Source organism: Pelobates fuscus, chromosome 9 (assembly GCF_036172605.1).
Source record: "Pelobates fuscus isolate aPelFus1 chromosome 9, aPelFus1.pri, whole genome shotgun sequence".
Classification (NCBI taxonomy): domain Eukaryota; kingdom Metazoa; phylum Chordata; class Amphibia; order Anura; family Pelobatidae; genus Pelobates; species Pelobates fuscus.
In genome coordinates, this window is record NC_086325.1 from 100,913,615 (window position 1) to 100,941,524 (window position 27,910).

Genomic DNA, 27,910 nt, shown 5'->3' on the forward strand with positions numbered 1-27,910 from the left:
GCCTATTGGGAATGTGGGAAGAGGTCCAATCTCTCATAACCAAAGTTACAGGGGCTACGATACCCTTAAAACCTACAACCATGTTACTACTTCTTATGCTGGATCATATCGCATGGGAACATAAAGTGGTAGCAACACACATCCTATAAGCTGATTTATTCCTTATAGTATTAAAATGGCAAAAATCTATCCTACCTTTGGAAGGGGAAATCACAAAAGTGGTTTCCAGAAATAAACAACATGAAACTGCTTATATGGTCCCACAGGTCCAAAAAGAGAAAACTATTTCAGACTGGCAAACATGGATAGACTATAAGACTCAGTTTAATGCTAATATAGATGAAAAATGGAAGGGAGGCTGAGAGGCAGATCTGAGGGGGGGAAGATCGCAAAGAGGAGTCGCACCGAGGAAAAATATAGGCTCTTATGATGCAAAGTAAACTCTTATTTCCTGTTTCCTTTTTAGTTTCTTTGTTTCTTTTGTAAAAAAAAAAAAAAAAAATAGGCTTACCAAGTGCACCTATCCGATAAAATATTGTATTCTATGCCTCAAATATGTCAACAAGTTCTCTGTGACAGGAAACAGACGGTTGTAGTCAATGGAGTATATTCGAAAGCATGGTTTTTACTTGGTTGCGTACCTTGGTTATTTTGCCACTAAAAAAAAGGGAGCACTCCTTTTGCACTTTTATCTCTGGCCTTTTGGTTTCCCCTATAGCCATCTTGCTCTGGTGTAGTTTATCAGACCTCCTGCACATAAGCCATCTTCTGGTGTCAAGAGTAGCATAGGTTGCAGACATGCAGAACTTTTCCTCCAGTTTATCTTGACAAATTATAGTTCTGGCAAGCTCCAAATGCCTAATATTGGTTTCTAATTGTGCTCATTTTAGTTCCCTGTGCCACTTGGAATTGTGATGGAAGGCACAAGGCTCAAGCTACAGATGACCGGATGTCCAGTCTGTTTTTACTTTCATGTTATGCTTTGAACTTTTAGTTTTGTCCCGCATCATAATCACTGCCGGCGGGACTGAACATAGCCGCTAGTGGTGCGGAGGCATGGGAACCAGCTGCGAGCGGTGGAGTGGCACAGAGAGGTCGCCGCAAGCAGGGGTCAGAAGCCGCCGCTCGCGGCGAGAAGCTAGCTGAGGGTACCGCGATTTGTTAATGCAAAAGAGCGTCCATCTTGTGGTATGAAGAGTAGCCTAAGCGATTCACAGACACGTGGCTTGAGAACTTGAGAACTGTTTCACGTGGCTTGAGTGGGGATACTTATCTCCAACTTATTGGCAATTTATTTCTGGGTGAGCCCCAGGCACGTATTAGTATTAGTGTTGCTGCTCAACTGTTCTATATTATAGGGGAGCCCATATTAAAACTTTACATTATTTTTTTTATCCCACTACATCGTACCGTATATTCTATTAACCCCTTAAGGACACATGACATGTGTGACATGTCATGATTCCCTTTTATTCCAGAAGTTTGGTCCTTAAGGGGTTAAACTGCCTATCTGCCACACACCTGCTATACCTGCTCCCTCTGTAACTTATTATTGATAGTCATTTCACGCTTTATTATTTAATGACAAACATGGAACATTTTATGCCCACTGAAAATGATTTACAGACCATCATCAATGCAGCTGTGGCAGCACACAACCCACTCCAGATCAAGATAACAACCATTCTGATTGCTCTCCAGAGCCCGTTAGATCCTCCAAGTAGCATGGGAATTTTTCAAGTTCTAAGGCCTGCTAAAGTAAAGGTAAAGTTCCAGCTACAAAATCAAAAGTAACCTCCAGCCCTGAGGTTCAAGAGATCTCGAAATTGCCATTAGATGAGGAGGACCTATATGATCCACCTAAATTATCAGTGGTGGATAAGTGGCAAGCAGAGGGCCATGACTAAGTATGATGATAATACCATTCCCACCAACATCAGGCTTTTACCGTAAACACACTCCCATGGATATGGCCCATCCAGATGAGTCCCCATACTTTAAGAGCGTTTTCCTCTCTGTTAACAAGGAGACTCTTCATTTCTGCAAAAATGGACTACACTGTCAACAGACTCCTGAATCCTCTAGACCATGCAGGGTTACTCCATCAATTTCCACACACCCCCATGACAGGCAGCGCCACTACCTCCACTGTATACCAACAGACAGCAAAGTTGTCTTATTCCCACGGGGCTTCTGAACCTGCTCCAGAAAGGCGCTATTCTTAGGGCTCATTTTGTCTTTCATCAACTCTTTTCTGGTCAATGAAAAGACAGGATAATTCCAGCCAATCATCAACTTGAGGGTGCCTTTGTCACATACCACTACTTAAAGATGGAGGTCATCCATCTTCTACGGAATCTCCTGTAACACAGGAATTGGTACAAGTGTCTAGATCTTAAAGATTCTTACTTATCTGTGCAAGTTCACCAGACAAGCCAGCATTTTTTCAGGTTCCTATAGGATAGGGGCACATGGCAATTAACATGCCTCCATTTCGTTCTAATCTCAGACCCATGGTGTTTCACAAAACTACTGAAACCCATGATGGCTTATCTTTTCTCCTGAGAAATCTGCTGCATTGTATACCTCGATGGCATGCTGCTGTTCGGCACAGAGGAGACTTACCTCCACCAACAGACTCATTATGCTATTCGACTCCATGAAGATTTAGGTTTCAAAGTGGGAATTTGCCACTCCAGATTTGCCACTCTGTCTACAAACTTGTAGTCAGTCATATGGAGGCTCCAAGCAAAGGTGAGCATGTTAAGCACCACAGTGGCGGATCCAGAGCCTGATCTCGGGAGGGGCACTTGTAGATTATTTAAAAAAAATAATCCTAGCACAATAACCACTACAGCTCAGTGTAGTAGTTATGGTGCCAGTAGTGCCAGGATCCCACCCCGGAGTAAGTAGTCATACCGTTTAAGAACAGTTTGACAACTTACCTGGGGTCTGCTGGGATATAGGGCATAGGAGAAGTGGTGTGTGTTAGGGGTGAAGTGTGTGTGAAAGGTGCAGTGTGTGTGTGAGTGGTGAAGTGAGTGTGAGTGCGTAAGGGTGGCAGTGTGTGTGTTAGGGGGCAGTGTGTGTATGGGGGCACTGTATGTCTGTGTGGGGCAGTGTGTGTATGGGGGGGCACTGTATGTCTGTGTGGGGCAGTGTGTGTATGGGGGGCACTGTGTGTATGGGGGGGTCGTGTGTGTGTGTTTGGGGCAATGTGTGTATGGGGGGGCAGCAGGGTGTGTAGGGCACTGTGTGTGTGTATAGGTGTGCAGTGTGTGCGGGGCAGTATGTGTATGGGGCAGTGTTTGTGGGGCAGTGTGTATGGGGACAGTGTTTGTGGGACAGTGTTGTATGGGGACAGTGTTTGTGGGGCAGTGTGTGTATGGAGGCAGTGTTTGTGGGGGCAGTGTGTGTATGGGGTCAGTGTGTGTAGTGTTTGTATGTGGGGCAGTGTTTGTGGGTCAGTGTGTGTATGGGGTCAGTGTGTGTAAGGGGGAAGTGTGTGTATGGGGCAGTGTTTGTGGGGCAGTGTGTGTGTGGGGCAGTGTGTGTATGGGGACAGTGTGTATATGGGGACAGTGTGTGTATGGGGACAGTGTGTATATGGGGACAGTGTGTATATGGGGACAGTGTGTATATGGGGGCAGTGTGTGTATGGGGGCAGTGTTTGTGTGTATGGGGGCAGTGTTTGTGTGTATGGGGGCAGTGTTTGTGTGTATGGGGGCAGTGTTTGTGTGTATGGGGGCAGTGTGTGTATGTATGGGGGCAGTGTGTGTGGGGTCAGTGTGTGTATGGGGTCAGTGTGTGTATGGGGTCAGTGTGTGTATGGGGTCAGTGTGTGTATGGGGTCAGTGTGTGTATGGGGTCAATGTGTGTAGTGTGTGTATGGGGTCAGTGTGTGTAGTGTGTATGGGGACAGTGTGTATATGGGGACAGTGTGTATATAGGGACAGTGTGTGTATGGGGACAGTGTGTGTATGGGGACAGTGTGTGTATGGGGACAGTGTGTGTATGGGGACAGTGTGTGTATGGGGGCAGTGTTTGTGTGTATGGGGCAGTGTTTGTGTGTATGGGGGCAGTGTTTGTGTGTATGGGGGCAGTGTTTGTGTGTATGGGGGCAGTGTTTGTGTGTATGGGGTCAGTGTGTGTATGTATGGGGTCAGTGTGTGTAGTGTGTGTATGGGGTCAGTGTGTGTATGGGGTCAGTGTGTGTATGGGGTCAGTGTGTGTGGTGTGTGTATGGGGTCAGTGTGTGTATGGGGTCAGTGTGTGTATGGGGTCAGTGTGTGTATGGGGTCAGTGTGTGTAGTGTGTGTATGGGGTCAGTGTGTGTATGGGGTCAGTGTGTGTAGTGTGTGTATGGGGTCAGTGTTTATATGGGGACAGTGTGTGTATGGGGACAGTGTGTATATGGGGACAGTGTGTATATGGGGACAGTGTGTGTATGGGGACAGTGTGTGTAGTGTGTGTATGGGGACAGTGTGTGTAGTGTGTGTATGGAGACAGTGTGTGTATTGTGTGTATGGGGACAGTGTGTGTAGTGTGTGTATGGGGTCAGTGTGTGTATGGGGTCAGTGTGTGTATGGGGTCAGTGTGTGTATGGGGTCAGTGTGTGTAGTGTGTGTATGGGGTCAGTGTGTGTATGGGGTCAGTGTGTGTATGGGGGCAGTGTATGTTGGGCAGTGTGTATGGGGGCAGTGTATGTGGGGCAGTGTGTATGGGGTCAGTGTGTGTATGGGGGCAGTGTATGTTGGGCAGTGTGTATGGGGGCAGTGTGTATGGGGGAGGGGAGGAGGGAAGGGAGGCTTTTTAATAAAAAAATAAAAAAAAAATGTATTTAATAAAATATATTATGTCCCCCCTCCCTTCTTACCTTTATTGAGGAGGAGGGGGGACATTTCTGGATCCCTGGTGGTCCCAGTGGGGAATCCCTGGTGGTCCAGTGGTTCCAGTGAACTCTAGCCCGCGCTCCAGGGCTAGAGTTCACTCTCGCGAGATTTGGAGCGTTGCCGTGGTAACCGCGGCAACGCTCCAAATCTCGCGAGAGGAGGACCCGGAGGAGCTGCTGGTAACAGCTCCCGGGTCCTCTCTCCCTCCCCTGCCGGTCGGCTGTCAGTAATGTGCCTGCGGACCGGGGAGGGAGATCACTGATCTCCCTCCCGGTCTGCAGGCACAATGCAGGGCTGGCACTTGGGCAATGTCAGCCCTGCACTAGCCGGCAGGGGAGAATCTCGGGGGGGGCAATTGCCCCGTTGCCCCCCCCCTGGATCCGCCAATGAAGCACCACCATTCTATGACTATTTTGTCTAATTGCAATATCACACTAGATAGAATTCCATTGTTTTCTGTTTATTCTATGCACCTTATTGGGGTTTTTTTGCTCAACCGCCAGAACAGGTTTTGCTGCCGCCAAATAAGACTTTCACATTCAGAGCCACATCGTAAAAAAAAGTTGTTTAAATTGTGAGAATATTAGTTAAAGATGTAATTTTGCACTTGCAAATGTACCATTTGTATTTTTTCTTCTCTTATATGTGTCAATGAATACCAGCTTCCCCGTCGCTATATTTAAAGTAAGCATTCATGCAACACTATTTCTTAAGTGCTGCACTTGCATTTCACTGCTTGAACCTAAACACTGTAGTGTTTTGTTAAGTTATGTTGTACCCAAAAAGGTGATTTGATTGCCAAGTCACAAAAACAAAGCACTATTTCTTCATTAAAGCCTTAATCCAGTTGGGTTATCCACTAAATTATCTTTTGGAGAACTGACAGTAAATTTATTTTAAGTTTTAAGCTTGAACTGAAAATCTGAAAAAAATGTTCAGTCTTTACATTTTCCATCTTGGCCTTAAATTTTTGTTATTCCTCTTACTTAATGATTAGGGATGTACCGAACTGTTCGCCGGCGAATAGTTCCTGGCGAACATAGCGTGTTCGCGTTCGCCACGGCAGGCGAACACATGCGCGGTTCGATCCGCCCCCTATTTGTCATCATTGAGCAAACTTTGACCCTGTGCCTCACGGTCAGCAGACACATTCCAGCAAATTAGCAGCAGACCCTCCCTCCCAGACCCTCCCACCTCCCTCCCAGCATCCATTTTAGATTCATTCTGAAGCTGCATGCTTAGTGAGAGGAGGGAAAGTGTAGCTGCTGTTCATTAGATAGGGAAATTGATAGCTAGGCTAGGGTATTCAGTGTTCACTACAGTCCTGAAGGACTCATCTGATCTCTGCTGTAAGAACAGCACCCCAAAAAGCCCTTTTTAGGGCTAGAACATCAGTCTGCTTTTTTTCCCTGTGTAATCTAATTGCAGTTGCCTGCCTGCCAGCTTCTGTGTCAGGCTCACAGTGGATACTGTGCCCACTTGCCCAGTGCCACCACTCATATCTGGTGTCACAATAGCTTAAGCTTGACATTTAAAAATAAAAAAAATATTTTTCACTGTAATAGATTAAATAGCAGTTAGTTGTCTGCCAGCTTCTGTGTCAGGCTCACAGTGGATACTGTGCCCACTTGCCCAGTGCCACCACTCATATCTGGTGTCACAATAGCTTAAGCTTGACATTTAAAAACAATTTTTTTTCCACTGTAATAGATTGAATAGCAGTTAGTTGTCTGCCAGCTTCTGTGTCAGGCTCACAGTGGATACTGTGCCCACTTGCCCAGTGCCACCACTCATATCTGGTGTCACAATAGTTGAAGCTTGACATTTAAAAACAAAACATTTTTTTCACTGTAATAGATTGAATAGCAGTTAGTTGTCTGCAAGCGTCTGGGTGTCAGGCCTTCAGCGTGTACTCTGCCAACCTCTGCCAGTGTACTTTGCCACTCATATCTGGTGTCTCTATAGCGTGCCTTTACAAAGAAAAAAAGTTTTTCACTGTAAACTAATAGCAGTTAGTTGTCTGCAAGCGTCTGGATGTCAGGCCTTCAGCGTGTGCTCTGCCAACCTCTGCAAGTGTACTTTGCCACTCATATCTGGTGTCTCTATAGCGTGCCTTTACAAAGAAAAAACGTTTTTCACTGTAAGCTAATAGCAGTTAGTTGTCTGCAAGCGTCTGGGTGTCAGGCCTTCAGCGTGTGCTATGCCAACCTCTGCAAGTGTACTTTGCCACTCATATCTGGTGTCTCTATAGCGTGCCTTTAAAAAGAAAAAAACGTTTTTCACTGTAAGCTAATAGCAGTTAGTTGTCTGCAAGCGTCTGGGTGTCAGGCATTCAGCGTGTGCTCTGCCAACCTCTTCAAGTGTACTTTGGCACTCATATCTGGTGTCTCTATAGCGTGCCTTTACAAAGAAAAAACGTTTTTCACTGTAAGCTAATAGCAGTCAGTGTCCTTAAAGCGGGTGTCAGGTCTTCAGCGTGTGCTCTGCCAACCTCTGCAAGTGTACTTTGCCACTCATATCGGGTGTCTCTATAGCGTGTCTTTACAAAGAAAAAAGTTTTTCACTGTAAGCTAATAGCAGTTAGTTGTCTGCAAGCGTCTGGGTGTCAGGCCTTCAGCGTGTGCTCTGCCAACCTCTGCAAGTGTACTTTGCCACTCATATCTGGTGTCTCTATAGTGTGCCTTTACAAAGAAAAAACTTTTCTCACTGTTATAGATTGAATAGTAGTTAGTTGTCTTCAAGCGGGTGTGTCAGGCCTACAGCGTGTACTCTGCCAACCTCTGCCACTGCACAGTGCCATTCATATCTGGTCTCACAGTAGCTTGCACGCATAGTACCACTAATCCCCAAAAAAAATGACAGGCAGAGGCAGGCCACCCCGCAGGGGAGAATCGTGGTCGTGGTGCTGTGATTCCCTTTGGCCCTAGAATAATGCCCAGTTTTCAGAGGCCACGTACCCTGAACTTGAAAAGTTCTGAGGACATAGTTGACTGGCTAACACAGGACACCCAATCTTCTACAGCTTCCGCTCGGAACCTTGACGCACCATCCTCCTCCAGCTTAGCTTCGGGCACCTCTCAAGATACCACTCACCCGCCTGCCGCCACCACCAAAACTAGCACCACAGCCACTTCACTTGGTATGTCAGAGGAGTTATTCACACATCCGTTTGAAGAAATGAGTGATGCGCAACCATTATTGCCAGAGGATGTAGATAACAGGGATATGTCTCAGGCAGGCAGGCAGCATTACACACATGGACGTACGGTGTGATGATGATGATGTTGTACCTGCTGTTGCTTCCTTTGCTGAGTTGTCAGATACAAGTGAAGCGGTTGATGATGACGATGCGTCCATGGATGTCACGTGGGTGCCCGCTCGGCAAGAAGAAGAACAGGACGAAAGTTCAGATGGGGAGACAGAGAGGAGGAGGAGGAGACGAGTTGGAAGCAGGGGGAGGTCGTCGCACAGTCAGACAGCATGCATCGGCACCCGGGGTCAGCCCGACAGCACGCCAATCAACGCATGCTGTGTACACCACCAGAATGCCGTCGTTGCAGAGCTTAGCAGTGTGGCATTTTTTTTGTGTGTCTGCCTCTGACAACAGCGATGCCATTTGCAACCTGTGCCAAAAGAAACTGAGTCATGGGAAGTCCAACACCCACCTAGGTACAACTGCTTTGCGTAGGCACATGATCGCACATCACAAACACCTATGGGATCAACACATGAGTACAAGCAGCACGCAAACTCAAAGCCGCCATCCTCTTCTTGGTCCAGCATCTTCAGCCACGTCAACCACTGCTGTCCTCCTTGCCCCCTCTCAACCATCCGCCACTCCGTCTCCCGCCTTGAGCAGTTCCCGCTCATCTGCCCTCAGTCAGGTGTCTGTCAAGGACATGTTTGAGCGTAAGAAGCCAATGTCAGAAAGTCACCCCCTTGCCCAGCGTCTGACAGCTGGCTTGTCTGAACTATTAGCCCGCTAGCTTTTACCATACAAGCTGGTGGAGTCTGAGGCGTTCAAAAAATTTGTAGCTATTGGGACACCGCAGAGGAAGGTACCCGGACGAAATTTATTTACAAAAGGCAATCCCCAACCTGTACTCGATTGTGCAAAAGGAAGTAATGGCATGTCTGGCACACAGTGTTGGGGCAAGGGTCCATCTGACCACTGATACCTGGTCTGCAAAGCATGGTCAGGGCAGGTATATCACCTACACTGCGCATTGGGTAAACCTGCTGACGGCTGCCAAGCATGGAATGCGTGGCTCTGCAGAGGAGTTGGTGACACCGCCATGACTTGCAGGCAGGCCTGCTGCCACCTCCTCTACTCCTCCTACTCCATCCTCTTCCATAACCTCCTCGGCTGAGTCCTCTTCTGCTGCTGCGTCTTGCTCCACATCAACGGCACGCCCCTAGCTCCCCAGGTACTGTTCCACATCCCGGATACGGCAGTGTCACGCCGTCTTGGGGTTGACTTGCCTGAAAGCAGAGAGTCAAACTGGACCAGCACTCCTGTCCGCCCTGAACGCACAGGTGGATCAGTGGCTGACTCCGCACCAACTGGAGATCGGCAAAGTGGTTTGTGACAACGGAAGAAATTTGTTGGCGGCATTGCAGTTGAGCAAGTTGACACATGTGCCGTGCATGGCACATGTGTGTAATCTGATCGTACAACCCTTTGTGCATAAGTACCCAGGCTTACAGGATGTCCTTAAGCAGGCCACGAAGGTGTGTGGCCATTTCAGGCGTTCCTACATGGCCATGGCGCACTTTTCCGATATCCAGCGGCGAAACAACATGCCAGTGAGGCACTTGATATGCGACAGCCCGACACGTTGGAATTCAACACTCCTAATGTTCGACCGCCTGCTCCAACAAGAAAAAAACGTTAACGAGTATCTGTATGACCGGGGTGCTAGGACAGCCTCTGCGGAGCTGGGAATTTTTTGGCCTTGTTACTGGACGCTCATGCGCAATGCCTGTAGGCTCATGCGTCCTTTTGAGGAGGTGCCAAACCTAGTCACCGAAGGCACCATCAGCGACATCATACCATTTGTTTTCTTCCTGGAGCATGCCCTGCGAAGAGTGCTGGATAAGGCCGTAGATGAGCGTGAAGAGGAAGAGTTGCGGTCACCATCACCACCAGAAACAGCCCTATCAGCATCGCTTGCTGGACCTGCGGTAACGCTGGAAGAGGATTGTGAGGAAGAGGAGTCAGAGGAGGAATGTGGCTTTGAGGAGGAGGAGGAAGACCAACCACAACAGGCATCCCAGGGTGCTCGTTGTCACCTATCTGGTACCCGTGGTGTTGTACGTGGCTGGGAGGAAGAACATACCTTCATTGACATCACTGAGGAGGAGGAACGGGAAATGAGTAGCTCGGCATCCAACTTTGTGCAAATGGGGTCTTTCATGCTGTCGTGCCTGTTGAGGGACCCTCGTATAAAAAGGCTGAAGGAGAACGACCTGTACTGGGTGTCCACGCTACTAGACCCCCGGTATAAGCAGAAAGTGGCGGAAATGTTACCGAATTACAACAAGTCGGAAAGGATGCAGCATTTGCAAAATAAATTAAAAGGTATGCTTTACACAGCGTATAAGGGTGATGTCACAGCACAACGGGAATCTAACAGGGGAAGAGGTGGAAGTCATCCTCCTCCTCCCATGACCACGCCGGCAAGGACAGGACGCTTTAAAGACGTGTTGTTGATGGAGGACATGCGGAGCTTTTTAAGTCCTACGCATCGCCACAGCCCTTCGGGATCCACCCTCAGAGAACGACTCGACCGACAGGTAGCAGACTACCTCGCCTTAACTGTAGATATCGACACTCTGAGGAGCGATGAACCCCTTGACTACTGGGTGTGCAGGCTTGACCTGTGGCCTGAGCTATCCCAATTTGCGATAGAACTTCTGGCCTGCCCCACTTCAAGTGTCCTGTCAGAAAGGACCTTCAGTGCAGCAGGAGGTATTGTCACTGAGAAGAGAAGTCGCCTAGGTCAAAAAAGTCTAGATTACCTCACCTTTATTAAGATGAATGAGGGATGGATCCCGAAGGGACTGACACTGGGCGATACATTCGACTAAAAAAGGCCTGATGAGATGAGCTGCCTTGGGCTAAAAATGGTCCACAGGCTGCTGTATTTTAGCTCTGAATGCCGGTTGACTTGCGTGACTTATCCGCCACCAACTAGGGTTCAAGCCGCAATGTTTTAGGGCACTTTCTGCCTGGGAAACAAACATCAATTTTTATGGCCGCTGCTACAGCAGCGGCTGCAACAATGCCTAATTTTTCAGGCATGTGTACATGCCTAATTTTTCGGCCCTCTGGTGCTGCACTGTGGCTTCAAAAACCAAACCCAAAAAAAGGCTCATAGTGACCCTATGTAGGGGGAACAGTCCCTATTCTGCTCTGTGTCATTGTGTATCAGGGATCATTAGGATAGGTGTCAATCCATATCTGCCAAGTGACCCTATGTAGGAGGAACAGTCCCTATTCTGCTCTGTGTCAGTGTGTATCAGGGATCCTTAGGATAGGTGTCAATCCATATCTGCCAAGTGACCCGTCCCTATTCTGCTCTGTGTCAGTGTGTATCAGGGATCCTTAGGATAGGTGTCAATCCATTTCTGCCAAGTGACCCTATGTAGGGGGAACAGTCTCTTTTCTGCTCTGTGTCAGTGTGTATCAGGGATCCTTAGGATAGGTGTCAATCCATATCTGCCAAGTGACCCTATGTAGGAGGAACAGTCCCTATTCTGCTCTGTGTCAGTATGTATCAGGGATCCTTAGGATAGGTGTCAATCCATGTCTGCCAAGTGACCCTATGTAGGAGGAACAGTCCCTATTCTGCTCTGTGTTAGTGTGTATCAGGGATCCTTAGGATAGGTGTCAATCCATATCTGCCAAGTGACCCTATGTAGGGGGAACAGTCCCTATTCTGCTATGTGTCAGTGTGTATCAGGGGCTCTGAGGACAGGTGTCAATCCGTATCTGCCAAGTGACCCAATGTAGGGGGAACAGTCCCTATTCTGCTCTGTGTCAGTGTGTATCAGGGGCTCTGAGGACAGGTGTCAATCCATATCTGCCAAGTGACCCTATGTAGGGGGAACAATCTCTATTCTGCTCTGTGTCATTGTGTATCAGGGATCATTAGGATAGGTGTCAATCCATATCTGCCAAGTGACCCTATGTAGGAGGAACAGTCCCTATTCTGCTCTGTGTCAGTGTGTATCAGGGATCCTTAGGATAGGTGTCAATCCATATCTGCCAAGTGACCCGTCCCTATTCTGCTCTGTGTCAGTGTGTATCAGGGATCCTTAGGATAGGTGTCAATCCATTTCTGCCAAGTGACCCTATGTAGGGGGAACAGTCTCTTTTCTGCTCTGTGTCAGTGTGTATCAGGGATCCTTAGGATAGGTGTCAATCCATATCTGCCAAGTGACCCTATGTAGGAGGAACAGTCCCTATTCTGCTCTGTGTCAGTATGTATCAGGGATCCTTAGGATAGGTGTCAATCCATGTCTGCCAAGTGACCCTATGTAGGAGGAACAGTCCCTATTCTGCTCTGTGTTAGTGTGTATCAGGGATCCTTAGGATAGGTGTCAATCCATATCTGCCAAGTGACCCTATGTAGGGGGAACAGTCCCTATTCTGCTATGTGTCAGTGTGTATCAGGGGCTCTGAGGACAGGTGTCAATCCGTATCTGCCAAGTGACCCAATGTAGGGGGAACAGTCCCTATTCTGCTCTGTGTCAGTGTGTATCAGGGGCTCTGAGGACAGGTGTCAATCCATATCTGCCAAGTGACCCTATTTAGGGGGAACAGTCTCTATTCTGCTCTGTGTCAGTGTGTATCATGGTCTCTGAGGACAGGTGTCAATCCATATCTGCCAAGTGACCCTATGTAGGGGGAACAGTCTCTATTCTGCTCTGTGTCAGTGTGTATCATGGTCTCTGAGGACAGGTGTCAATCCATATCTGCCAAGTGACCCTATGTAGGGGTAACAGTCTCTATTCTGCTCTGTGTCAGTGTGTATCATGGTCTCTGAGGACAGGTGTCAATCCATACCTGCCAAGTGACCCTATGTAGGGGGAACAGTCTCTATTCTGCTCTGTGTCAGTGTGTATCAGGGGCTTTGAGGACAGGTGTCAATCCATATCTGCCAAGTGACCCTATGTAGGGGTAACAGTCTCTATTCTGCTCTGTGGCAGTGTGTATCATGGTCTCTGAGGACAGGTGTCAATCCATACCTGCCAAGTGACCCTATGTAGGGGGAACAGCCTCTATTCTGCTCTGTGTCAGTGTGTATCAGGGGCTTTGAGTACAGGTGTCAATCCATATCTGCCAAGGGACCCTATGTAGGGGGAACAGTTTCTATTCTGCTCTGTGTCAGTGTGTATCATGGTCTCTGAGGACAGGTGTCAATCCATACCTGCAAAGTGACCCTATGTAGGGGGAACAGTCTCTATTCTGCTCTGTGTCAGTGTGTATCAGGGATCCTTAGGATAGGTGTCAATCTATATCTGCCAAGTGACCCTATGTAGGAGTAACAGTCTCTATTCTGCTCTGTGTCAGTGTGTATCAGGGATCCTTAGGATAGGTGTCAATCCATATCTGCCAAGTGACCCTATGTAGGGGGAATAGTCCCTATTCTGCTCTGTGTCAGTGTCCATATTCTGCTCTCTGAGGACAGGTGTCAATCCATATCTGCCAAGTGACCCTATGTAGGGGGGATAGTCCCTATTCTGCGCTGTGTCAGTGTGTATCAGGGTCTCTGAGGACAAGTGTCAATCCATATGTCAAGGTGTCAATATGTCATATGTCAGGTGTCAATCCATATCCATTGTGATTTAGGAATGTTAGGTGATTTCTGCCCATCAACTGTGTAATTTTCCATGGGAGTTTTGCCATGGATCCCCCTCCAGCATGCCACAGTCCAGGTGTTAGTCCCCTTGAAACAACGTTTCCATCACTTTTGCGGCCAGAAAGAGTCCCTGTGGGTTTTAAAATTCGCCTGCCCATTGAAGTCAATGGCGGTTCGCCCGGTTCGCCGGTTCGCGAACGTTTGCGGAAGTTCCCGTTCGCCGTTCGCGAACCGAAAAATTTGTGTTCGCGACATCACTATTAATGATATAGTGAATTATTATTATTATTATTGCCATTTATATAGCGGCAACAGATTCTGTAGCGCTTTACAATATTATGAGAGGGGGTATTTAACTATAAATAGGACAATTACAAGAAAACTTACAGGAACGATAGGTTGAAGAGGGCCCTGCTCAAACGAGCTTACAGTCTATAGCAGTGATGGCGAACCTATGGCACGCGTGCCACAGGTGGCACGCCGGGCCCTTTCTGTGGGCACGCGGCCATAGGTTTGCCATCGCTGCAGAGTAGGCACCTGCCTGCCCGAAATGGCAGGCGCCTACTCTGCTTCCGGTTCGGGAGGCAGGGGGAGGCAGGGGAGGGATCTGTGAAGCAGCTCCCCTGTCCTCCTGCGAGCAAGATATGTGGAGCGTTGCCGCGCGTTACCATGGCAACGCTCCACACAGCATCGCGCGGGAGGACAGGGGAGCTGCTTCAAAGATCCCTCCCCTGCCTCCCCCTGCCTCCCGAACCGGAAGCAGTACTTGCCACCACCAGACCACCAGGGATGACTGTGTCCCCCCCCCCTCCTTCATTAAAGGTAAGAAGGGGGGGGGGGAGAAGATAATAATTGAATGTACTTTTTTTTTTTAAACGTTTACCCCCCCACACCCCATCCCCCCACACACAGCACCCCTACCCCCCAGCAGAACCCCTACCCCACACACACAGCACCCCTACCCCCCAGCAGTACCCCTACCCCCCACACACACAACACCCCTACCCCCCAGCAGTACTCCTACCCCCCACACACAGCATCCCTACCCCCAGCAGTACTCCTACCCCCCACACACACAGCACCCCTACCCCCCAGCAGTACTCCTACCCCCCACACACAGCACCCCTACCCCCCAGCAATACTCCTACCCCCCCCACACACAGCACCCCTACCCCCCAGCAGTACTCCTACCCCCCCACACACAGCACCCCTACCCCCAACAGCACCCCTGCCCCCCCAGCAGTACTCCTACCCCACACACACAGCACCCCTACCCCCCAGCAGTACCCCTACCCCACACACACAGCACCCCTACCCCCCAGCAGTACCCCTACCCCACACACACAGCACCCCTACCCCACACACACAGCACCCCTACCCCCCAGCAGTACTCCTACCCCCCCCCACACACAGCACCCCTACCCCCCCAGCAGTACCCCTAGCCCACACACACACAGCACCCCTACCCCCCCACACACAGCACCCCTACCCCCCAGCAGTACTCCTACCCCCCACACACAGCACCCCTACCCCCCAGCAGTACCCCTACCCCCCCCACACACACAGCACCCCTGCCCCCCAGCAGTATCCCTACCCCCCACACACAGCACCCCTACCCCCCAGCAGTACCCCTACCCCACACACACACAGCACCCCTACCCCCCAGCAGTACCCCTACCCCACACACACACAGCACCCCTACCCACCAGCAGTACTCCTACCCCCCCCACACACAGCACCCCTACCCCCCAGCAGTACCCCTACCCCCCATACACACAGCACCCCTGCCCCCCAGCAGTATCCCTACCCCCCACACACAGCACCCCTACCCCCCAGCAGTACCCCTACCCCACACACACACAGCACCCCTACCCCCCAGCAGTACCCCTACCCCCCACACACACAGCACCCCTACCCCCAGCAGTACTCCTACCCCCCCACACACAGCACCCCTACCCCCAGCAGTACTCCTACCCCCACACACACAGCACCCCTACCCCCCAGCAGTACTCATACCCCCACACACACAGCACCCCTACCCCCCAGCAGTACTCCTACCCCCCCACACACAGCACCCCTACCCCCCAGCAGTACCCCTACCCCCTTACACACACAGCACCCCTGCCCCCCAGCAGTACCCCTACCCCCCCACACACAGCACCCCTACCCCCCAGCAGTACCCCTACCCCCACACACACAGCACCCCTGCCCCCCAGCAGTACCCCTACCCCCCCCCACACACAGCACCCCTACCCCCCAGCAGTACCCCTACCCCCCACACACAGTACCCCTACCCCCCCACACACAGTACCCCTACCCCCCCCCCCACAGTACCCCTACCCCCCCACAGTACCCCTACCCCCCCACACAAAGCTCCCCTCCCCCACACCCAGCTCCCCTCCCCCACTTCCAGCACCCCTCCCCTCTCCCACACCCGGCACCCCTCCCCTCCCCTCTACATACAGCACCTCTACCCCCACACACAGCACCCCTACCCCCCCACACACAGCACCCTTACCCCCGCCCAGCACCCCTACCTCCCGACACAGCACAGCACCCCCACACAGCACCCCTCTCACGCACAGCACCCCTCTCACGCACAGCACCCCTCACACACACACACACACAGCACCCCACACCCACCACCCCACACACACAACACCCCTCACACTCACACACAGCACCCCTCACACACACACAGCACCCCTCACACACACACACAGCACCCCTCACACACACCCCTCAATGCAGTGTGTGTGCGTGTATTCAGCAGTCTGCGTGTACGCAGCAGTCTGCGTGTCTGCGTGTACGCAGCAGTCTGTCTGTCTGTGTACTCAGCAGACTGTCTGTCTGTGTACTCAGCAGACTGTCTGTCTGTGTACTCAGCAGACTGTCTGTCTGTGTACTCAGCAGACTGTCTGTCTGTGTACTCAGCAGACTGTCTGTCTGTGTACTCAGCAGACTGTCTGTCTGTGTACTCAGCAGACTGTCTGTCTGTGTACTCAGCAGACTGTCTGTCTGTGTACTCAGCAGACTGTCTGTCTGTGTACTCAGCAGACTGTCTGTCTGTGTACTCAGCAGACTGTCTGTCTGTGTACTCAGCAGACTGTGTCTGTGTACTCAGCAGACTGTCTGTCTGTGTACTCAGCAGACTGTCTGTCGGTGTACTCAGCAGACTGTCTGTCGGTGTACTCAGCAGACTGTCTGTCTGTGTACTCAGCAGACTGTCTGTTGGTGTACTCAGCAGACTGTCTGTCGGTGTACTCAGCAGGCTGTCTGTCTGTGTACTCAGAAGACTGTCTGTATGTGTATTCATCAGTTTCTATATTCAGCAGTCTTGTGTGTGTGTGTGTGTGTGTGTGTATTCAGCAGACTGTGTGTGTATTCAGCAGTATGTGTGTATGTATTCAGCAGTCTGTGTATGTATTCAGCAGTCTGTGTGTGTATGTATTGCATTTGTTGGAGATACTAATAAATATAAGCTTAATTGTATCTATTTATATAATTATTTAAAATTTGTATCATTGAACTCTCTGTTGTTGTGTTCTTTTAAAACAAAAGTTGTTAATTAGTTCGGACAACAGTCCGAGTTGTTTTTTCTAAACTTAAACCTCAATATTCAGGTTTAATTGCCGTGTTGGCACTTTAAGGAAAAAAAATTGGCATGTATTGCGGTTTGGGCACTCGGGCTCAAAAAGGTTCGCCATCACTGGTCTATAGGATAGACCGATTAGTTTATTGAAGAAATAGAAAAGCCATTTGCTAAATGTTAAGATAATGCAATAAGCAGAAAGGAAGTATGGGAACAACAACAAAAATATCACATTATTTCCTAATGCTGGGATTTTACCCATAAAACATACCTGTATATATTTTTAGGCAGACTGAACCATCATGCATTTATTTATTTAGGGAGACAACCCGTAACACAAATATATTTTAGGGAGGCTTAATCACTTACAAAATTGTGCAATACGTTCAAAGGAAGTAAGGGAATAATAAATGGAATAATAAATTCACATTATTTCCTGATACTGGGATTTCACCTGTGACAGATAGAAAGGGAGGAACAAAAGGAATGAGTTATAGATGTGAGTTAAGAGCTGTGGGTGTCTCCTTACAAACAGAGTAATGAACAGAAAGTCATAGGTGCTGTAATACACAGAGACGAAAGAAGTATAGGAAAACAAGAACACAATGGGAAATTGGATTGTTAACCACTGGGTCTCTGCTGTGGTACTGGTAAGGAATTAATATATCTCTGTATTTAGAGGCAAATATTAATGTTCAGAGTTCTTTAACTCACAGCTATTGTATGTTTGTTGCATGTAAACACGGTTTAATTGCTTCTCTAAACGCTTTCTCTATGTTGTCTGATAAGGGCTTATAACCACGGTAGGGAGCCAAGATGCGTTTCCAAAGTAAAGAGGTGTGAATGTATACATTCCAATTTATATTTTCAGATCTCACAAATACATATTTGTACAATATATATAAGTAAATATAATACTAAAAAGTTCTGGTGAGTGACTGTCCATCGTTAATGTACACGTGAGTGACTTTTGCAAAAATGCTACCATACTACCTGTTCGCAAATTAACATAGGGTGTGCTACACAAGACATGAGCACAATTATTATTATTTTTTTTTTTTTTTGTGTTGATAAAAAGCATGCATTTGTACCCAAGTTTCTGTTCATCTTTTCTTATTAACAATGTGTGTCCTGGCTTTGCCTTGTCTTTTCTTATTCTTTTTTAAGTGTTGCATGTATAAAGTACAAACCAGCAAAAAGAGCAGTAAATGAAGCCATAGACTTACAGAAACTGCACAGAGTTGTCCATTTATGTTAAAATTGGTGATAATCAATATATGGATAATTGAAAATAGATATGGCAACTTTCCCCCCATTATACATAGAATCAGTGAGCTTATGCTTGCAAAATTCAACTGAAACCTTTTGTCGTTCTGTACAGCCACGCATTGTTTGTGAACTGGAACTGCCTAAACCTAAATTCCTTTAACAGAATGGTGATCTGTGCAAGTTCTTTTTTAAAGTGGTAGGTGATAGGTGATAGATAATGGGTGAAGGAGGTAGAACATGTATTAGATCTCTAGGAATATTCAGAAGTAACAAATTTCATGTCTACATGTTGGTGACCAGGTAGGTATGTTTATAAAAACACACAAAATTAAGCCCTGCACTCAAAACCCCACCACTCCTGGGTGGCAGCAATGACTATAGTATACACCATCCCCAATACATACAATAAAAAACAAAGAAAAAAGTTACTTGCGCACTGTCCCAAATCTGTATCCACATTTAAACAACTAAAGGGCTTTTTTTAGGATCACTCCAATGGCTATTTAAGTGTAAGCTCACATGCCACATCTACGCAAAACCTCCTAGGTGAGTCCCACACTAATAATTCACCTTGCTGTTTTCATCCAAAAGGCAAAATCTCTAATGAGAAAGAGAGAGGTATTTTTGTTAAACCCCTACACACTTATTATCTCTTAATAGTGAACACATGATGTGAGTGGCAGCATTGCAATAAGGCTTTGTAATACAAAGCCAAATACAAATGAAGCCCTGCGTTTAAACTCCTACTATTTCTGGGCAGCAGCAACGACCATCATACAGCCCCAATACATACAGTCAACACCAAAGAATAGAGTTACTTGCGCTCTATCCCAAAGCCCTAGGCACATTTAAATCACTGGAGGTTGTTATTATCACTCCAATGGCCAATAAAGTGTAAGTGCCACTTCAACGCAAAACCTTTTAGGTGAGTCCTACACTAATAATTCACCTTGCTGCTGAGACAGAGAGGGGTATTTTTGTTAAACCCCTACACACTTATTAACCCTTCATAGGGAACTCGTGGGGTGGGCGGCAAAAATGTAACATGGCTGTGTAATACAATTACAAATACAAACATACAAAACTAAGTCATGCGCTCAAAATCCCACTCCTCCAGGGCGGCAGGAGAGACTCTAGTACTTGACATGGCAAGTATAGTACTTGATATGGCAGGTTACATTTTAATGGTTACTGGAGTGATACTAAAAAACCTACAGTTATTTAAATGTGCATAGGGATTTTGGATAGTGTGCAAGTAACTAATTTCTTCGGTTTTGATTGTATGTATTGGGGCTATACTATGGTCATTGCTGCTGCCCAGGAGTAGTGGGAGTTTGAGCGAAGGACTTAATTTGTTTTTGCTTCTGTATTACACAGCCTTGTTACAATGCTGCCACTTACCCCATGTGTTCACTATTAAGGGATAATATGTGTGTAGGACCTACCTTCTTAGGTAGATATGTTTAGATTTATGCTCCGGTTCCAACACGGTGAATAGGGGAAGGTGAAGATTCTACAGGTAAATCATCTGTGATTTACATGAGTGTGAAGAGTGTGAGGTGTGAGAAAGATAAAAGAAGGGCATTAGAGAAGAACAAAATGAGGAAAGTATAGTACGAGTCGTGATTTCCCCAAGTCCCCGAGAGAGGAATATATAGAAAGGGAATTGGTGGAAGTGGAAATCAAAATGCCTCAAAATATGATTTTATCCATGTCTATAGGAAGAATTAAATGACATGGGCTTCTAGGGGAGGGCCTATATTTCACATGAGAGGCAGGGGTCCTAGCCTTTGTGGAAAATTTTAGGGGTGTCATTCAGTTGGGAAGTCAACCTATCCATATCTAAAGTTTCAAAAAGGTTTTCTCATCACTTGCGTGAGTAGTACTTGTATCTGGGACCAGAAGGTTTTCAATTTTGGGCATGTCCACCAATATTGAAAGAAGGTTTCTGTTTCCCCACACTTTTTCCAACAAAAGTCTGTTGGAATTTTTCCCATTCTGTGAAGTCTGCTGGGGGTAAGATATCATCTAAAGAGCATCTTGTATGCTTGTTCCTTATGTGTGATACAAATGGTCAATTTACCTATTTCCTCCCAAATCTCTGACCAGCTACTTTACTCATCAGGGGAACTTAAGTCCTGTTCCTGTGCTTCTATGTGTGGTAGTACAATTTGTGAGGGATGTGTTGTTAGCATGGTGTATACTGTTGAAATTGGACTGGTGCTATGAGGCCAAGTCGTTCAAAGGTAGTAGGTTGGACTGCACCTGCTTGTTTAACTATTGCGGTTGCGGCTAAGTCACATAATCGTATGAAGCAAAAGAAGTCTCATGTGGCAGGTTCCTTGTGATTGGGAAGGTCTGAGTATTCTATGATTTGAGATAGAGGTACATCAGCCTTCTAATGTCCCTATCTTCATAGTGAGCAAAATGAAGTGATAATAAACCAGGTGGAAACATTCTATTATTGGTGTGAGGGGGGAAGAGGAATGAAGAGAGCTCAAATTGTAATTTGAGTAAGTGAGTGATAGTTGTGGATGTGGTCGAAGGAAGGGGTTTATGCATATGTGGGACCCACATATATAAGGATGGATAGTTAGGATGCTCCAGATCCACCCAGTGTTTGCAAACCTGGTGGTGTATACCACTTTTTGATCTGAGAAAGCTGGGCCACGTTATAGTGTATGAAAGTGGGGAGTCCAAAACCCCCATGGGTCTTGCGAACATACTTGGCTGATCGGCATATTCAAGGTCTCCGAGCCTTCCAGATGAACTCATCAATAGCTGCTTGTAGGCCTTTAAAGTCTGCTCCTTTAATAGGGAACTGTTAAGACCTGCAGTGGTTATGGTACTGCAGTCTTCTATTCCTTTCCCAACAGCTGAGCCTAAGTGATTATAGCTACAGCAGGGAGTAGAGGAATAATAGAGATGAATACAGCTTCCAAGACGATTCTTCCCAGCAAATAGAATATCCCCCAAACATGAGCCTAGACTTCATGAAGGGTGTAACAGGAATGATCTTTATTGAAAACAGGCTGGCTTTTATGAGAAATCCTCCTGCAAGAGGACCTCCCACAGCAAACAAATACATTAAGCAATCATTACCCAGTATTTCACTAATACACGCCTTTCCTCTGCCTGGGAGATATTGAGATAAGTTAAGGAATAAATCAATTATCTCCAGGCAAAGGGCACACATTTTCCCCAAAAGTTAGAACACCCCTTTCCCCACAAGGTATCCCCACAAAATACATATCCCCTGATAGCCCCAATCTGGGGGACAAACATATCCAAATTTTGGTTCAGGGGTTCTTGAAAAGTGTGGAAGTCATGTTTTACCGACCACACACAAGGCTCCTGCCCAAAACAGTTCCACGAATTCAGCGTGTGCGGTCGGTCAATGAGGAAAAAGGTGAAAAGCGAGCAAAATACCGAATACATCCTCCTGGCTCATAGCAGCGATTGTTCCTCTTGTCTGCACGAACATAACTACCGAATGCCGCTCTTCTGGCTGTTTGGTAAGTGGGAGAAGCTGGTGTTCTGTAATTTCAGCGTGGGTCGTGAGGTCGAGTGTCCAATTTTAGTTCCAGACACTCGACGACCAAGTCCCGCTGACTCCCCTAGTGCGAACAAGATGGCCGCCGTTTTCTTTTCCACATGGCGTTCGGCTATACGAACAGCGGCCACCCAGGGAACACTTAATCGACAGTGCTTTTGAACTTAACAAGCCAGGAGGGTGGTCGGTGTTCGGTAGTTTCAAACTGCCGAACTAATAACCAATATTTATAAGGCAAATGGAGAAAACACACGAATACAGAAGAAAATGTCGAAAAAAAGTCAATTTTCTTCACAGGAACGTTTGAAAGGGGTAGAAGAATCTTGGTAGGAGTTCATTCATTAAGTCAATGCATATCTATGAGGAGATGCTGATTGACCAACGCTGCGTTTGGCCGCTCATGCGCATTAGCCTTCCAATGCTTTCCTATACAAAATCATTGGATTGGCTGAGATTGTCAATTCTGATAATCTCAGCCAAGTAATGGCGGACCTGCGCAACTCTGGAATAAAGGTAAGTTTATTACCTATTAAAGGTGGCTAAGGGGGGAATACACTTTTTTTTAACACTATAGGGTCAGCAATATGCGTTTGTATTCCTGACCCTATTGTGTTCCTTTAAGTATCTTTAACAAAATGTAGGCTTCAGTCACAGAAAAGTTACATTTGGTGAGTTGAGAATTGACTTTTTTCTTCAGTCAGTTCTCAAATCACTATGGCTCCTTCCGCACCCCCCTGCCCCCCAACAACAAACCTACTGTCACTAAATGTTTTTTCCTTGAATAGTGTAAAAATAAGCTTTAGGAGTATTTTATTCTTTGCTTTGATCAGATTTTCTGCTCCTTGTGTGATTGCATGTCATTTCCCCCCTATGCTTACTCCCTACTTCCTGTATTTCATCCAGATTGCCAACCAATGGCCATGCTCCAGTGACATGCCCAAAAAGTAATCAACCTAAGTTGCACTACAAATACAGCAATCAGACACTAGAACGTACATACTATATCACACACACACAAACATTTCCTCACCACATTAGGTAGGTGTCAGCTGACAGGGGCTGGAGGAGAGATTATTACTTGCATTACAAGTGAATGTGAATGTGGATGAGCGCTTCCTTCTCCTTACACTAGTGAAGACATGCCTCTATTTTCATTGGCTGAAAAAGGTACGTTTATTTCAGAGACTGGAAATCAGGAACATGTTGAAATGTGAGAGGGGGTGACTAAGAAGGCGGGGTTACACTGCTGAAAACAGCAAAATATTTTACAGCACTGCAAGAAATCTACACCGAATTGAAAGAAAATAAACTAACCACGGGTATTTGAGCTTATTAGCTTTAATTTAAGATACACTTGTTTGCTATAGAAGGTAATGTCAGGAAGCAGCGCCTGTAGTAGTGTTCTCAAGCTCAGTGAAATATAGGGGAGAGAGGAGAAGACACGAATATAGTGTAGTATGTTAAATTGCTTCATAATGATAAATGAAGAAAAAATTTCACTAACAATTTTTTGGAGCTTATATTCAGCTCCAGATATATGCGCCTGGATGGTATAATCCCCATCTAAGGATATGATGATGGTCCTGGGGTACTCTCAGAGGCTTCTTCGAAGTCAGGGTGTTCTGGTGTCAGTGCCAACAATCGGTATCCTCAGTGTATAGAAGGAGAAATAAAAACACAATATAGTGCTCTCTGTACAGTCTGGAATAAAACTAGAATAAAAAAGTGGAGGTATACTCACAAGCGGGGAGCAAAAGGAATATTGCTCAGTATAGGAAGCGTAGGTGGAATAATCCCCACCAAGGATATCACTTGCGAGTTCTCAGGTTCTTAATGATGAAATTGTGATGTTTAGAAGGATAGGCTGGGAGGCTCCAAAATAGCTAAAATTCGCTATCTTTATTGGAAATTAATAAAATAAAACAATATAGCAAAAAGACTGTATAAAACACTGCGTTTCACTTGTTAGCAAATCTTTTTCAAAGTGTTACAGCATACAAGGCCTATCCTGTTTAACCCCTTAAGGACACATGACATGTGTGATATGTGTGTCATGATTCCCTTTTATTCCAGAAGTTTGGCTCTTAAGGGGTTAAATAGCATTGCAATAACTGACATCATTCTAATTAGTGACATCATAAATCATGTGACCAGACATTCAGGTAAAATATGACAGTAAAAATGAAATAAAAACAACAGATTACATATGTACTTAGGATCTTCATAATATAACAATACAAGTTTAAAGAAGAGCATTTTTATTATAAGAAAAGAGAAGTTAAAAATAATGGGATGGCTTTAAGAGGGGGCACCAAGATGGCAACCGGGACATGTTCCTTGGGGACACCAAGATGGCCGCCGCCAGCTAAAAGTGAATAGTGCAATGAGGGCATTCATAGTTAAGGGATATAGCGGCCCGGGGATGATTAAAAGGGATAGGGGTGCAAAAGGGGAGCATCCCTAGTAAAAACAAGCATTTTTTTTTTTACTAGGGATTGCTCCCCTTTTGCCCCCTTATCCCTTTTAATCATCCCCAGGCTGCTACATCCCTTAACTACTAATGCCCTCATTGAAAACCTACTGTATTCTGCTGTATAAATCTTATGGTTATCAATCACAAATTATAGTCAATGTGTTTGATATATAATTGAAATGTTTGTTTTATTGATACATAAATTATACAAATATCTGTTGTGTATAATACTGTCAGGGTTATTCACGAAAGTGAGAATTTAAATAGAATTTTATCTTCAAGGACAAAGTAGCTGAACTGGAAGCTGGAAGCATAGATAATTTTCCACTTTGGCTATTTAGACCCTTAAATTTGAAATTCTCTTCAGATTCACTTTGAATACTCACTTAAGTTAATAAACGTGTGTAACATTACCTTCTTTTATTGAAAACCTTTCATTGCTACGTTTATAAAAAAAAAAAAACTACCAAATTAGCTGTGAAATCTACTTTCACTATTCTTAGCTGTTCTGTCAGTGTACTGCAAAGAGATTGAATAAAGATGGTAATATATAATATCTTGAGAAGCATGTGTGCCAAAAAAAAACATTCAATTTAAAAATGACTATTTTTTGTGTGTTTAGCTCTTGTAGTGATCTACTAATCAAATAACCGGTTATCAGTATATTTTTAACTGTAAACATTTATTCTCAAATTAGAATTATTTTATCATGTTGGATAAACACATGTTAAAAACACTAAAATAAATTTCAAACTGAATAAACTTGCAATCCAAATGCTACAATGTAGGTTAAAGGTGCCATGCTGTGACTGACCAAGGCTAAACTGAAGAATATTTTCCAAATCAGATTTTTTAGCCTCTGTTTTGAAATTCTGTTTTCATTTCCCAACAATTCTTTTTGACACATTATTTTGCAACTGATAGTTGCCTTGTGCACTTACATGCATTGACAATTTTACCTGTCGAATAAAATAACTAAAATCATGCAAAAAGCAACTGTTGGAATGACATTTCGGAATAAAGCCTACTCTTCTATTCACCATAACAATCAGTATTTCTAGAAAAAAGTCATATATGTATTTTTGAGCTGGTATGCGTTACTCTAATGCATGTACTGAATATTTAATGTACATATGTGTTTAGCACATCAAACTATCTGGGTAGTCTACATCTATCGTCATTCAATAATGCATAATTTTGTGAAGTAAATTAACTACTATCTTCTGAAGGAATGTGACTTTTATTATTATTTTAAACTTAAATGTTTGAATGTTTAAATATTTCACTCTTGCATTTGAAAGGATGCTATTCCATCCATGCTTAACCTCACGTTAGACAGGATTCTGGTAAAACAGCCAGAGCTACATTGCTAGCATACACCTGTTAGTAGCTCAAGTTAAGTAAATGGAGAGTCAGTGACGTGTATTATTTACTTGTATATGTCGATGAGGTTTAACCATTTTTAGTATTCTTCTACACTTTAGAGAATACTTATCATAGAAAGCACCACCTAAGGGAGAATGAACATGGATCTACCAGCTGATTTCATTAAAGGATCAATTAAAAAATCCTAACAATGTATGCTTAAAATATACAGCTTAGGGTCGGGGCCTGACCGCTAAGAGGAAAGGACGCACAAAGCAACAGCTCCTGAGCAAAAACGCAATTTAAACGGATTTTACCACAAAAGGCACCCTAATTGGGCTCTTAAACAGCTGATACCGGGCAGAGGACACCGAGACCTTCCTAAAGACACCTCAAAAGCGGAGATACTGCCCGGCGCCGACATGCGGCCTGCTCACGCGGGGCGGCGCGGGAGAGACGGCCGCTCTCCTGCTGCTTACCTATCCGGCACACACCCTGCTGAGCCCACGTTCCCCCCCCTACGGACCGGCGGGGGTCATCCCGGTCCAATCTCCACAGGACCACAGAACCCTGCAAGCACACGAGACCGCACTCACCACACACCCAGAAACCAAGATGGCGGCTGCCGACCGGGCTCCTGGGCCTCCACTCACCCAACCTATTCCGGCGCAACTGATAAGCGAGCTCTCCCACGAGGACCGCATAGCAGCGGCCTTTGACCTCTTTTGGACCAGACTGGCACAGGTCCAAGCAGCCACAAAGATCGCTCGACTGTCTACCGCCATACCTGCACACGTACCGGCCCTGAAACACACAGTCATGCCACAGGCCTGCAAAACGCAGCAAGGGGCACTGCACAAACTTAGAGACCGCGGACCACGCATCCGACACCACCGGCCCAGGTCCCGACATGCTCGGAGAGCTGTTAAACACGGTCCGCCGTTGTGCAAACCACAGAGGCGCACGCGAGGGGCATATGCTCGGCCCATCTCCCACCACCGGGGATACTTAGCCGCAACCAGCATTCAAAAGGACCCTGGCGGAACAAGATGGCGAGGCAACACATGGAGCCTAAGCGGGGTACAGCTTTACACCCTACCGAAGGACACTAACTCACATGAAACAAGCCCACGGAAGAGCGATCACAAACCTCCCCACAGACTGGGCGTCGGATGAGCAGGTGTGAGGATCCGGACTGCCGGCTGGCCAGCTCTGGTGATGACACCGACAAAGACGACCCTGGCGAACACATATACCGAGTTTGCATCCATGGACATAAACATATACATAACATTCCTAGCCCTAGCACTGATTCATAATATGTTTGGCCAGGCAAGCTGCCTAACGACAACACGTTACACACAACACGAGGCATGGCAATAAGCTACACTAGCAAGCCCTAGGGCACTGTCACCCACCCAAAGCAGCGAGCATGTTATAATATTTAGACTTAGCATAAGTGTGCATAAAATGTATAACCTGAAACCTATGTTGATTCTGCTACACACAGATCATGCCTACATTTAGTCAGCTTAAAACACGTACTACCTTTCTATGCCATGTTATGTATCGAACATACCAAAGCAATTTTAGTCAATACTATGTATAACCTTACTACATTTAAAAAAATGTGCCGATATTCTCATGTCACAAATGTGCACTACTGTGTCTATCTCTTTTGAATATGCTGTTGTAGCACTGACGAACGTTTGCACAAAGAAAAATAGACCACCTAGACAAAATTAAGGGGGCAGCCCGAGCCGGGTTAGAACCTACATTAGACATAATCACCCTTATCAAGCGACATAAACAGACAAGACAAGCAACTTCACAATCTAACTGTAATGGCAACAGCTCAGGTCTTGTACTACATAACTTAGACGGATACAGATGAATATC

The 27,910-nt window shown here is 46.3% G+C and overlaps 1 protein-coding gene across 1 annotated transcript in view; it reads left to right on the forward strand.

Annotated features, from left to right (window-relative positions):
- The first annotated feature begins 17,924 nt into the window (after positions 1 to 17,924).
- The window catches only part of NOX1 (NADPH oxidase 1), a 42,587-nt gene continuing 32,601 nt past the window's right edge, over positions 17,925 to 27,910 (forward strand). Inside the window, exon 1 of the mRNA XM_063432225.1 lies at positions 17,925 to 18,001. Within this exon, the coding sequence (XP_063288295.1) occupies positions 17,957 to 18,001 (45 nt within the window). The 5' untranslated portion in view covers positions 17,925 to 17,956. The remainder of the gene's footprint in view (positions 18,002 to 27,910) is intronic.